Source organism: Procambarus clarkii, chromosome 26 (genome assembly GCF_040958095.1).
Source record: "Procambarus clarkii isolate CNS0578487 chromosome 26, FALCON_Pclarkii_2.0, whole genome shotgun sequence".
Taxonomy (NCBI): Eukaryota; Metazoa; Arthropoda; class Malacostraca; order Decapoda; family Cambaridae; genus Procambarus; species Procambarus clarkii.
In genome coordinates this window covers 30,866,278-30,879,469 of record NC_091175.1, presented here as the reverse complement: position 1 = coordinate 30,879,469, position 13,192 = coordinate 30,866,278, and the positions used below count along the sequence as shown (strand labels likewise).

The following is a 13,192-nucleotide window of genomic DNA, read 5'->3' as shown; positions in this document are numbered from 1 at the left end:
AGCGACCTCAATGCTGCTGGTGGAGTCAATGCTTCTTGAAAAGTAAACTCTGCTGAGGAAGTTAACGCTTCTGGCAGAGCAATGCTGCTGGTGGAGTCAATGATTCTGAAGGAGTCAATGCATCTGGTGGAATAAATGCTACTGGTAGAGTTAATGCTAAAAGTAGAATCAAAGCTGCTGTTGGAGTTAATGCTGCTGGTTGAGTAATTTCTGATTTTAAAGTCAATGCTACTATTGGAGTCATTGCTGCTGGTGGTTAATGCTGCTAGAAGAATCAATGTTGCTGGAGGAGTCAGTGCTGTTTGAGGAGTCAATGATGCATGTAGAATGTATTATGCTGGTTGTGTCAATGCTGCTGGTGGAATCAATGCTGCCGGTGGAGTCAATGCTGCTGGCGGAGTCAATGCATTCGTCTCAATTCAGGGACTAATCTGGTGGCATACCTCTGAATCTTATCTAACCTTACCTTGTCTTGTTTAAGTGTAACTAGGTATGGACTCCAGGCTCTTGCTGCATACTCCAGGATTGGTCTGACACAAGTGGTATACAAGGTCCTAAATTTATTCCTTTCACAAGTTTCTAAAGGCAGTTCTTATGTTGGCCAATCTAGAATGTGTCAATGATTATATCCTTTTGATGCGGACTTCTGGGGACAGGTTCGGTGTGATATCAACCACCAGATCTTTCTCCCTATTTGAATCCTGAAGGATTTCATCTACCAGATGATACTTTATGTTCAGCCTTCTGCTCCCTCCGCCTAATTTCACTACTTTATATTTTCATGAGTTAAACATTAGTAGCCTTTATTTATTTATTTATATATACAAGAGTTCTTACATTCTTGTACAGCCACTAGTACACGTAGCGTTTCGGGCAAGTTGTTCCCTGGAATACCTCCCCCCCCCCACGAAGAATCGTTTACAACCAAGGGGCAGATTCACGAAGCAGTTACGCAAGCACTTACGAACGTGTACATCTTTCCTCAATCTTTGACGGCTTTGGTTACATTTATTAAACAGTTTACAAGCATGAAAACTTGCCAATCAACTGTTGTTATGGTTATAAACAGCCTCCTGGTGCTTCGGAGCTCATTAACTGTTTAATAATTGTAAACAAAGCCGCCAAAGATTGAGAAAAGATGTACAGATTCGTAAGTGCTTGCGTAACTGCTTCGTGAATCTCGCCCCAAGTACCCATTTTACTGTTTACTTAATCAGAGGCTACAGTTAAGGATTTATGCCCAGTTAATCCTCCCCGGTCAGGATACGAACCAGGACATAGTTTTCTTGACAATTCCTCCAGTTTGACCAGATCGTCCTTTAATCTCTGTCTATCTTTATCTGTTTTGATTCTTCTTGTAACTTTTGCATCATCAGCAAACATTGTGAGGAATGAGTCTTTGCCCTCTTGTAAGATACTTTACATATATCAGAAACAGGATGGATCCAAGTACAGAGTCCTTTGGGACTCCGCTGGTGACATTTCGCCACTCTGATGTCTCCACCCTCGCAGTTTCTGTTTCCTGTTGCTTAGATAATCCCTTATCCACTGGAGCACCTTATATTTTACTCCTACCTGTTTCTCCAACTTTTGTAACAGCCATTTATGTGGTACTGTGTCTAAAAGCTGTCTGACAGTTCAAGAAAATACAATTTGCCCACCTTTCTCTTTTTTGCCTAATTTTCGTCTCCTGATCATAGAATTCTACTAAAACAAAGAAAGGTAACGGTGCTATATGGGAATTAATCTGAATGGATAAATGTAGTAAATATGATACTACAGGAGTCCATTTTGGGGCCAACCTTTTTTTACTGTCATATTCATCAACGACATAGACGAGAATATTACAAACTAAATCATCAGATTTTCAGATGACAGAAAGATTTATGGGAAAGTAGGAAATGAAAATGATATTGAAGCCATACAAAGAGATCTACATGAACTCCACAAATGGTCAGAAGACTGGCAAATTATTTTCTATATCAATAAATGCAAGACCATGCATGTGGGTCATACCAACCCACGCCAAATTACCAAAGGGGGATTAACCAAAGGGGGACTACCAAATTAAGGGGGGATATTGGGGGAAATTAAAAGTTATTCAATTTTCTTCAAAATTTATTTGCAGAATGGTGAAGGAAAGGGCTGCAACTGGGCCAAGTTTCAGCATCACACCCTAAATAGAAAGGGAGAAAAAAATGCATAACGTATTATGCAACGAATTTTCAACATTTTCAAAAACTCTCAGGGAACACATGTGCTAACAGCATTATAACAACAGATTGATGAAGTAAAGGACCTTGCTGTCAAAATCTACCATTCACTGAAAATTGCACAGAATGTATAGGACAGCAGTCTGAAAAGCTAAGCAAACCCTTGGAATATTCAAGGGAACTTTTGACTTTAATGAAAGGAAGGTAGTGATTCAATTGAATAAATCTCCTACATTTGGAATACTGTATCTGGGCGCCTGACAGCTGGGTGGACAGCGCTTCGGATTCGTAGTCCTGAGGTTCCTTGTTCGATCCCCAGTGCAGGCGGAGACAAGTAGGCAAAATTCAAAATAGGATTCAAATGCATAAATCTCCTCCATTTGGATTACTGTATCCAAACAGGAGCCCTCAACCTCATAAGGACATAGCTGCTGTGGAGAAAATGCAACACCAGGAAACAAAAATCCTTCAAGAGCTGAGTCAACTCACGTATCAGGAAGGTTGAGGACCACAGGGCTAACAACACTGCACACCAGGCATGACAGGACGCATCTCATTGAAACTTAGAATGCTAAACAATTTGATGGATGTTGATCCAGATATTTTTTTTCAAAAGATCACCTGTGACACGAACAAGGAGAAACAGTTTCAAGCTCAACAAGCCACAATGTAGGACTAGGAACAGGAGATGCTTTTTCACTCAGTAGGTTATTAACGCATGGAACCACTTACCCGTCGAAGCCATAAATGTCAAAACTCTGTTAGATTTTAAAATCTAAATGGAAAAGATCAAGACAAATAGGGGAGCCTTTGACAAGCCGCCAGCTTCCTGTCCTCGATGTGGCCACAAATGTTAATGGTCCTTAAGTAAATTCAGGTAATGCACACGGTTTCCGCAATATTTCCCTTCTGTTGTTAGGGGAAATGTTGCGGAATATTGCAGCAGCCTCCTTACGGCTGTTTGGGAGGCTGTCATGTTGGGGTGCTGTAGACCACGTCAGAGAAGAATTTCTAGAGAAGGGTGGTGAGGAAGGTCGTCTAGATTTTTGGAAAGTCGTGGATCTCTATTGTTTCGTAGTTGGAATTGCTCTGTAGTTGGCAGGAGAGTGGTTATAGTAATTACCCCTCTAAAATATGTCCAACCAGGGCATGTCTTGGTGGGGTAAGCCACTTTATGAAAAGGTTGTAATTTGCGTTTTTCTGTGTCGGTATTGCTAGCAATTTTTGTGGATTGAAATAAGACGGCATGTGGTCTAGTGATAACTGCTAAGTTGTGTTTTGTTTAGTTTATGGTTTCGGAGTAGTTGGTTTATGCGTTTTCTGTGGTGTGATGAGAAGAGTTGCCGTGCTGCAGGGGGGACTGGCAAGGATCCATGCATTTGTTCAATGGAGTGAAAAAGTTTGGAAGAATTTTCACCTGAATATACCTCATGGCCACTAATACTAGTGGCCTCTACGAGGACAGGAAGTCAGTAGTTTGTCAAGCCACTGGTATCTACCACAATGATGTTATCCAGTTGGATCTAAAAGTCTAACAGAGTTTTGGCAATTAAGAATTTGGCGGGTTGACGGTTTATGGGTTTAAAAACAAGTTGAGAAAAAACAAAGCTTTTTGAACTTGAAACCGTTGCTTCTTGTTTGTGTTACAAGTGACCTTAGGAAGAAATTGTCTGGATCAACATCTTCCAAATTGTTCAGTATTTTTAAAGGAGTCAGTGCTGTTGGTGGAGTCAACAATGCTGCTGGTGAAGTCAATGCTGCCGGTGGAGACAATGCTGCTGGAGGAAACTATGCTGATGGTGGAGTCTATGCTGTTGATGGAGTCAATGCTGCTGATGGAGTTAATGCTGCTGGTGGGGTCAATGCTGTTTGTGGAGTAAATGTTGTTGGTCGAGTCAATGCTCCTCCGGACAATGCTGTCGAAGAAGTCAATGCTACTCGTGTAGTCAATGCTACTGGTAGAGTCAATGCTACATTGGAGTCATTGCTACTGGTGGAGTCAATGGTACATTGGAGTCAATGCTACTGGTAGAGTCAATGCTACATTGGAGTCAATGCTGGCGGTAGAGTCAATACTACTGGTGGAGTAAATGCTGTTGGAGGAGTCAATGGTGCTGGAGGAGTCAATGTTCCTCTATTCAATGCTGCTGGTGGAGTTTGTGATGCTTGTAGAGTCAATGCTGTTGATGGAGGCACTGCTGCTGATTGAATAAATTCTGCTGATGGAGACAATGCTTCTGGGGGAGACAATGCTGCTGAAGGAAACTATGCTGATGGTGGAGTCAATGTTGCTTGTGGAGACAATCATGCTGGCGGAGACAATGCTGCTGGTGGAGTCAATGCTGCTGGTGGAGTCAGTGCTGCTGGTAGAGTCAATGCTCCTCCAGTCAATGCTGTTGATGGAGTCAATGCTTTTGATGGAGTCAATGCTGTTGATGGAGTCAATGCTGTTGACGGAGTCAATGTTACAAGCGGAGTGAATGGTGGCGGAGGTGGTGGTGGAGTCTATGCTGCAGGTAAAGTCAATGCTGTTGGTGGAGTCAATGCTGTTGGTGGAGTCAATGCTGCTGGTGGAGTCAATACTTCTAGTGGAGTCAATGTTGATAGTGGATTTAATGCTGCTGGTGGAGTGAACGCTGCTACATAAATCAATGTTGCTGGTGGAGTGAATGCTGCTACATAAATCAATGTTGCTGGTGGAGTCAATGCTGTTGGAGGAGTCAATGCTGCTGGTGTAGTCAATGCTGCTGGTGAATCAACGGTGCTGGTAGAGTCAAGGCTACTGCTGGAGTCAATAAGGGTGGTAGAGTCAATGCTGCTGGTGGAGTTAATGCTGTTGGTGGAGTCAATGCTGCTTGTGGAGTCAATATTCCTACTTGAGTCAGTGCTGTAGGAGAGCCAAGGTTGCTTTTGTAATCAGTGCCCCTGGTGGAGTCACTGCTGTCAGAAAACCCGAAACTATTTACTAATATTAAATACAGTCGACGGATAATATTGTTGCAGGGTTGTATAAACAAATTCATAGAATACGGCAGTGGAGTTTTCCGTCAATAGAAAACGGTTATTATTGCCAAATGTCGCTATTAATTTCACCAGCTAATTCAAATTCTAATCTCACTTGAATCGACTTAATTATTAGTACCAAAATAGAGTAAATGTGACCCTTGTACCACTACTTGACATCTGGACAAGAGAGCCAGGGCGTCAGTGGAGGAAGGAGTCAGCCATTGTTAATTTAGCAATGGGTCGCTGGAGCAGAACTGCTCCTATATACTCCCCTGGACGAGGTGTTATGGAAAGTAAATTAGTGCTTCCATTATCAACACGCAGTCATCATCTAAACAAGGGAAGTGTCCAATTCCGAAATATTATCTAGTCATTCCTGGCCATTGATGTTAGGTAGATAGAATAATTCCGGTTAGGACATGAGTCAGCAACAACCCATGTTGAGCATTATTCTCATCTCTTTATTTCAATTGGCAATATTTCCTCTGATATAGCTGTCATATATTTAGGATTACTGCTATTATTGCAAGTGCCCTTTGCCAGGAACAATTGAAGAGGAAGCGGAACAGTTACTTGGTATACCAGTACGTGGTGTTGATGCCAGCCTTAAACACAAGGATTATTTGGTGTGATCATCCTTGTTTATAACCAGTGGACCAGGCCTACCTACAATGAAATATGGCCTTCCCATTTTACTTTATATATGTAGTCTAATACTGTAGTAAAATTCTGCTAATCAATAATTTTGATTAACTACATAATACAATATAAACCTCCCATAATGTGTAAAGAAAGTGATTTGTGAGACATTTTATAAATACAGTCCACTCCATTATTCAATTGCTATCAAAATATATAAATTAACGTAAAATATAAAAGCAATATAAATTCATATAAATCCACAAGCAGTCGAGGAGGTCCTGGATGCAAAAATCACTGATCTAAAGAGATTGCTGAACAGGATTGACATGATTGATGCCCCATGATGCTCTCTTCCTCCTCACAAGATGCCTGTCTCTCCCTAAGTTGACCTACTTTCTGAGATGTTCTCCATCCTACAGCAGCCCTAAGTTAAATGTGTATGACACCCCTCCTGAGGTCCATGCTGGTGAAAGTCCTGAAACTGCCATTGGACGACTCTCAGTGGGAGCAAGCAACCCTCCCCGTCAGACTCGGCGGCCTTGGTGTGCACACAGCCTCCTAGATTGCTCTACCAGCCTTCCTTTCCTCCTCCCATGTCCTCCCATGTACACGACCTTGTAAGAGATATCCTACCTGGACCCCCTGAGTGATTATGCAGGAATACATGATCCTGCTTTCACTGAGTGTTCAAATCAGTGGAATCCTCTTGCAGCCCCAGCACCCATCATAGAACCACAAAAAAACATAAACAGTCTAGCTGCGACCACCCGCTAGTAGAAAAAATAGCTGATGCCATGTTCAAAGCTGCAACATTAGACAAGGAGAAAGCTCGCCTCAGAGAAGTCTGTGCCCCCCATGCAGGAGACTTCCTCCTGGCAGTACCCATGTCGGCAATGGACACGCGTCTAGATCCAGAATCCCTTCATGTAGATGTGGCCCTCTGCCTTGGTGCCCCAATTCACACTGAATACAAGTGTATTTGCAACAGGGAGGAAGCAGACCAATACGGACTGCATGGGTTTCATTTCGGAAGCACAAAGGGCTGGCATGCGAGACACAACGAGGTCAATGACATCATCAAGAGGAGCCTTGTCTCACCTCAGTGCCCAGCGGAGAGAAAACCTCGCATCCTAAGGCACCAAAACCCGGATTTCCCCGCACTTCGCCCTGATGGCATCACCATATACTCCTGGAATGGGGGGGGGGGGGGCAGGCACTTGGTGTGGGACTACACGTGTGTATCCACCCTGGCTATCACCTATGTACACTTCGGTGCTGATCAAGCAGGTGGGGCGGCCAACCACAGGGAAATAGCAAAATAAGTCAAATACAGGCGATTGGAAAGTCAATACATCTTTGTTCCCATAGTGCCTGAGACCCATGGCCCCTGGGGCAAGAGTGCCTTGGGAATTCTCAAGGAATTGGGCTCCAAGCTCATTGACGTCACCAGAGACCCAAGAGCTGCTAGTTTTTTGTTTCAGCGCCTCAGTGTGGCGATGCTGAGGATGCGGCGCCTGCTGCATCCTCGGTTCCCGTCCTGAAGCGGAGGAGCTTCAAGAGATCCATAACCTTTAAACACTCGTTGTATCAACCAATGTGTATCTTGTAACCTTTAAAAACAATAAAAATCATATAAATTAAATATAAATCTCACAGGTCAATTCCCCACAAACGATACTGATGGAGTCAATGCTGCTGACGAAGTCAATGCTGCTCGAGGAGTCAATGCTATTGGTGAAGTCAATGTTGCTGGTGACGTTAATGCTGCTGATCGTTAATGCTGTTACTAGAATCAATTCTGATGGTGAAGTCAATGCTGTTGGAGTGAATGTTGCTGGTAGAGGTAATTCTGGTAATGTAGTCAATGCTGCTGGTGGAGACAATGCTGCTGGTGGAGTGTTAATGCTGCTGGCGAAGTCAATGCATCTAGTGAATTTAATGCTATTGGTGGAGTCATTATTGCAGGAGGAGCCAGTGCTGGCTGCTTGTGGAGTCAATGATTCTGAGGGAGTCCATGCTGCTGGTAGAATCAATGCTGCTAGTGGAGTCAATACCGCTAGCGACCTCAATGCTGCTAGTGGTGTCAATGCTGGTGGTGAGGTCAACGATACTCGCGGATTCAATAGTGTTGGTGGAGTCAATGCTGCTGGTGGAATCAATGTTCCTCTAGTCAATGCTGCTGGTGGAGTCAGTGATGTTTGTAGAGTCAATGCTGTTATTTTAGTTAATGCTGCTGGTGAAGTCAACTGCTGCTGGTGAAGTCATCGGTGCTGATGAAGTCAATGCTGCTGGTGTAGTCAATGCTGCTGGTGTAGTCAATGCTGCTGGTGTAGTCAATGCTGCTGGTGTAGTCAATGCTGCTGGTGTAGTCAATGCTGCTGGTGAGTAGTGGGGAAGTAGATGTAGATCGTGCGTTTTGCTTTTTTCAATGGTCCCTCTATAAGTCGTGTATTTCTCGTTATCCCGGTAGGGGTAACGAAAAATACACGACAGGTTGCACGGTAGAGCGACGGTCTCGCTTCATGTAGGTCGGCGTTCAATTCCCTACCGTCCAAGTTGTTGGGGGGGGGGGGGGGGGGCGATCATTCCTTCCCACCGTCCTATCCCAACTCCTTATCCTGAACCCTTGCAAGTGCTATATAGTCATAATGGCTTGGCGCTTTCCCCCAATATATAAATAAATAATAATATATATATAATAATAAAATATAATATATGACCCTTGCACAGACATCGCTAATGGTCAATGCCGTCACCCAGTCTTCTTCTTCCCTGTTTCTGATATGGTGTATTACGTTATGCTTTTTTCGACGGTCCCTCAATGAGTCGTGTATTTTTCGTTACCCCAGTGATCCACTGACGCACGTTCTGTGTCGTGTCTTTTTCGTTACCCCAGTCCGTGATTAGTTCAAAGGGTATTAAAAAGCCGCTCTATGAGTCGTGAATATTTCGTTACCCCAACGAGTGATTGCTCGTCTCCAGGTCTTAGCATTTTGCTCAAGGGGGATTAAAAAGCCGGTCTATGAGTCGCGTGTTTTGCATTAGTCTGGTGACCCTGAAACCGAATGTACAATAACGTCCTCTCTAGTCTATTTTAAATCTCCTATTTACTTCCAATCTATGTTAAATTAACTAGAACATCAACTGTCGCTATTAGATAAACTTCAGTCGGTCTATTCCCAATTAATATCCACTTTTTTCTCCATTTATAAACATCAATAATGTAACTCCATTAATATTCAGAAGGTCATATTTATTCCCATTAATTATCTAGAAACTTTGTATTGAGTGTCCGGCCAAGGATCGTTTATTAACCCTTCAACTGCGCATCGCATCATATGATGCTTTGACCGACTTGCAGTAAATTGCGCATCGCATCATATGATGCTTTGACCGACTTGCAGTAAATTGCGCATCGCATCATATGATGCTTTGGAGTACTACGCAAGATTTAAACGGCCCGCGGATACACGGGGTTCACCACACCTTCATCAGGGCTCTTGTAAACAGACGCCATTTTTTTAAAAAATCGTGGGGCAAACTCCAGGGTGTTAGGGGCCTCAGTATTGACTGAGCTACCAAGCCTGACGCACGCAGCATGAGCTCACAGCACTGCTGTTCAGCTTGTGACCACAGCATCGCCTATAAATGCCATAATATACTTGTTCATGCTATTATGTAGCGATGATATTATTACAGAAGACCCCTGACTGTGATAAAACTGACCAGGGTTCTGATAATAGCAGGATTGTGGTGACATTTGGCGCTGTGCGCCATGGAGGGAGGAGTAATGCTGTGGGAGGGACGGTGGTGGCGATGTCTTCTGACTGTGTGGCCACCTTTTATTGACTGCACTCACCATACCAGCTTAGTGGTTCGCTATGGTGAACACAAATGTAGATACTTATATATAACGTGTGTATAGTGTGAGATAACAGCGAGAGTAGGAGGTTGGGAGCCGCCATTTTGGTGAGGGAGCAGAGTCGTCTGCAGGACTTATCATGTTGTTTACTGATGACCACGATGGTCTTTGGGCACCATACCAGTTTACTTGTACAAGTATGGTGAATAAAACGGGTAGATATTTATATATAATGTGTGTATATAGCGTAATAACACCACAAACAGTATTGTTGTAGGAGAAATATTAGTGCGTCTGGCCTTGAGGGCAGCCGCCACCAGCTGACTGTGTGAGTAGCTACGTCTCTGCCTTTACTCACCATACAAGCTTAGATGTACAGTTATGGTGAACAAAACATGTAAATACTTATATATAACATCTGTATATGAAAGCAAAAACAGTATGGTGGGTGGAGAATGGTGGCAAGGCAGGTGAGGTGAGGTGAGGGAGGGAGTGGCAGCCAGTGGCAGCCAGTCACTGCCTGCCACTGCCACTGCCACTCAGCATACCAACTTAGTGGTTTGTCATGGTGAACAAAACATGCAGATATTTATATATAACCTGTGTATATAGTGTAATAACCGACAAAGTATTTGTTCACTGTTTGATGAACATAATTGAATCAACAATACACACACCATATTTTTGAGTACAGCGATGATTCACTCATTTTATTATATAAATATATCACACTACACATTATTGAATAATATTACAGCAAAAAAGCTACGAAAAATCAATCAGAGACATTGAAATAATTAGGTAATTATCACTTTGTGGCAACTCTGGCCTGACAGCTGGCGATCAACAGACCGCCTTGGGACGCACGCTGAGTCAGCGCCTGATTTTTGTCACACTTCCCCGCCCAATAGTGGGCAATATATGCCACTTACGATTTTTTTATTATTTTTCCCGTGATCAGTGAACACAAATTAACAGGTTAGGAAGAAAAAATATTTTTTTTTTTTTTTTTTTTTTGGTATGCGCCTGTGGGTGTCAAATGGTATATAGCTATGCGCCATTTAAGGGTTAAGCATAGGAATGCAACCCACCATCATCCATTTGCATGTAGCAAAGGGGAAGCTACACAGAGCATAAACTATCATGTATCTCAGCGTTCACCCCTGTTTCGAACCAGTATTTACCCATGCCTTATTCCTAAATCTAAAACTTATCCAATTTATACCCACTGTTTCGTGATTTGTCTCATGTTGAAACTTTTAATAGGCTATTAATATTCACCTTTGTCATGTCCATACTCTCACACCTTTATCATGTCCCCCCTATTTCTTTGCCTTTCTAGAGCATGTAATTTGAGCTTTGCCAATCTTTCTTCAAGGAATGCTTATTGATCATAGGGTAAATATAAATAAAAATCTGCTATTACCCCATTTGTATGAAACAAGCCCCTCCCAGACACGGTGACTTTAACAGGGGATTCAGTAGTAATCCAAATATATATCGCTGTTAGTCCAGACCACGTCTCACATTCGCTCAAAAACAAGCTTCGCACACCTCACTGTATCATATATCCAATCAAAAATACTCATTCAGTGTACATAAATATGAATTACAATGAGTAAAAGCGGCTTCACATGTTTTGAAAATAGGTTTTCTGCAGTTACCTTCATTCTGACGTTCTCATCCCTAATGCGGTTTGATCCACCAATGGGTACATTGCTTTTAGCCGACGTTGTACACGCGGTTCCAAGGAGTGTTACACATTAGTGAGATCTCTTAATCGCTCTCAATACCTCAACTGTACTTTGTAAGTGTTATCACAGGCGATGCTCTGATGCCTTGCTCGTATTTTCGCTCATTGTTCATATTTTTCTGTAATTCAATTCATCATCCCTATCAAACTCACCTAACCTAAAATAAAACAAACGAAATGAATTTCGTTTGTTTATAATACAGTAATGAGACAGTAATTATAATACATTAATGAGACAGTAATTATAATACAGTAATGAGACCCCTTGTTGTTGTTTTAGTGGCGTCACAAAAAGCTAACCAGTATAGGGATAGAGTATGGTTGGCCATAAACAAATAGGTGTTAAGGCTCCACTTCAACCTGACTTTTCAAACTGGGTGTGACGTCACAAGATGGCCAATTTGGTCTTGGCATGCTGTGTATCTATGTATGTTACGGACTCGTCACCCTTGTTAGGGGGTAGAGTGGCAGTTACAGCGCCATTTACGAGTCCGAACCCGAACTGCCCCGGAATCGTACATAATATGGACAGTGCCATCTGGTGGTGGCTATCTAAAACCTGTAAATGGCTAAAGATTCCTGCCTTGGTCAGCCAGAGGGGTTGTTGTGAGTGACCTCTGGTGAGGTGACGCATCAAGACCAGGGCCACCTAGTGTGTGCTACAGAGCACAATGTCAACGCCCCAGTGGGTTAGTGGTATTTCCTAGTTAACCAGTATCGGCAAGGTCATTGATGACGTTTTTGTGTCCACAGAGGTGACGTCTGGGGGCAGCAGTCTCGGGGGCAACGGTACTGGAGATGGAAGTTTATCTTGGGCAGTCCAGAGTCTCCCTACATGGTCCTGGAAACGACGAAGTAAGCCGCCGCCGATAAAGCAGTGTGGTAGCTGCAAGTGCTTAAGTGTTGAAAAGGATCGGCGTACGTTTGGGACTGGCTTAAGGGAGAGACTGGCGACAGGGAGGTGCCTGTTAAGTAGTGCTGCTAGCTGGTCGCTAGAGACTGCTGCCAGGGGATCGCTACCCCTGTATTGCCCCCTCCCCTTCCGGCCCGTTGGCGTCGTGAGGGGGCTTGGTGGACGGCTGCCGGAGTGTGATGCTCCGTTGGGCAGTCCTCTGTCCTTTTCTGGCCTTGCACTCCTGCTGCTGTCTTCTCCAATTGTGCCGGATCACTTTTCCTTTTCCTTATGTTTCGTTTTTCTCCCCCCTCTTCTCCTATCTGCTTGTCGTTTCCTGCCGAACTTTTGCTTGTTTTGGATTATTTCTTTGGACTTCTTCTATTTTGACGCCCGGGTGCTTGAGGAGGCATACTCTTGCACCCGTAGAACTGTAGTACCCGACGTCTCGAGCGAGGGGAACCTTTTATTGTCAATCCCCCTTTCGTCGCTGAACCCGATCTCGACGGACTGACGGTTCTTAAGGTGGCGTTTGTGGGGCGTATACTCACGACGCACCCCTAGGGGGCCCCGGCATGATCAGCGATAGCTTCCTGTTGGGTGTCCTGCCTCTAATTGTGGCTCCATGGTGGGTATGGGGGCATATTCGTGGATGAATTTGTCACTTTTCGTCTCTATGTCGTTGAATGTTTCCGTTGTACCCTCTCAGGCTCGTGGGGTGGGCGACCAAGCCCCCGAGTCGGCCTGTATTGGAAGACCAGGCTCTGTAGCTCCCGCTGCGTTGGGCCCCGACCTTGCTCCTCCTTTGACCGTCCTGACTTCTT

General features: G+C 43.8%; 2 protein-coding genes across 2 annotated transcripts; one reads left to right on the top strand and one right to left on the bottom strand.

Moving 5' to 3' along the window:
* Nucleotides 1-4,347: 4,347 nt before the first annotated feature.
* Nucleotides 4,348-6,456, bottom strand: LOC138368894 (uncharacterized). Its single transcript, XM_069331611.1, has 2 exons — nucleotides 6,434-6,456; nucleotides 4,348-4,960 (listed from the first exon to the last, which is right to left on the bottom strand). The coding sequence occupies exons 1-2, from the start codon at nucleotides 6,454-6,456 to the stop codon at nucleotides 4,348-4,350; spliced, it is 636 nt and encodes a 211-aa protein (XP_069187712.1).
* Nucleotides 6,457-7,541: 1,085 nt separating this feature from the next.
* On the top strand, nucleotides 7,542-8,120 carry LOC138368893 (homeobox-like protein HDP1). The gene has a single exon (XM_069331610.1). The coding sequence runs from the start codon at nucleotides 7,542-7,544 to the stop codon at nucleotides 8,118-8,120; it is 579 nt and encodes a 192-aa protein (XP_069187711.1).
* Nucleotides 8,121-13,192: the final 5,072 nt, after the last annotated feature.

What these genes read in the sequence shown, in the direction of transcription:
- LOC138368894 (XM_069331611.1), bottom strand. Translation starts at nt 6,456, where the DNA reads ATGGGAGGAGGAAAGGAAGGCTG. An exon ending in GGAGGAGGAAAGGAAGGCTG is followed by an intron (nt 4,961 to 6,433) that starts GTAGAGCAATCT and finishes TTGATTCACCAG; the next exon opens with CAGCATTGACTACACCAGCA.
- LOC138368893 (XM_069331610.1), top strand. Translation starts at nt 7,542, where the DNA reads ATGGAGTCAATGCTGCTGACGAAGTCAATGCTGCTCGAGGAGTCAATG.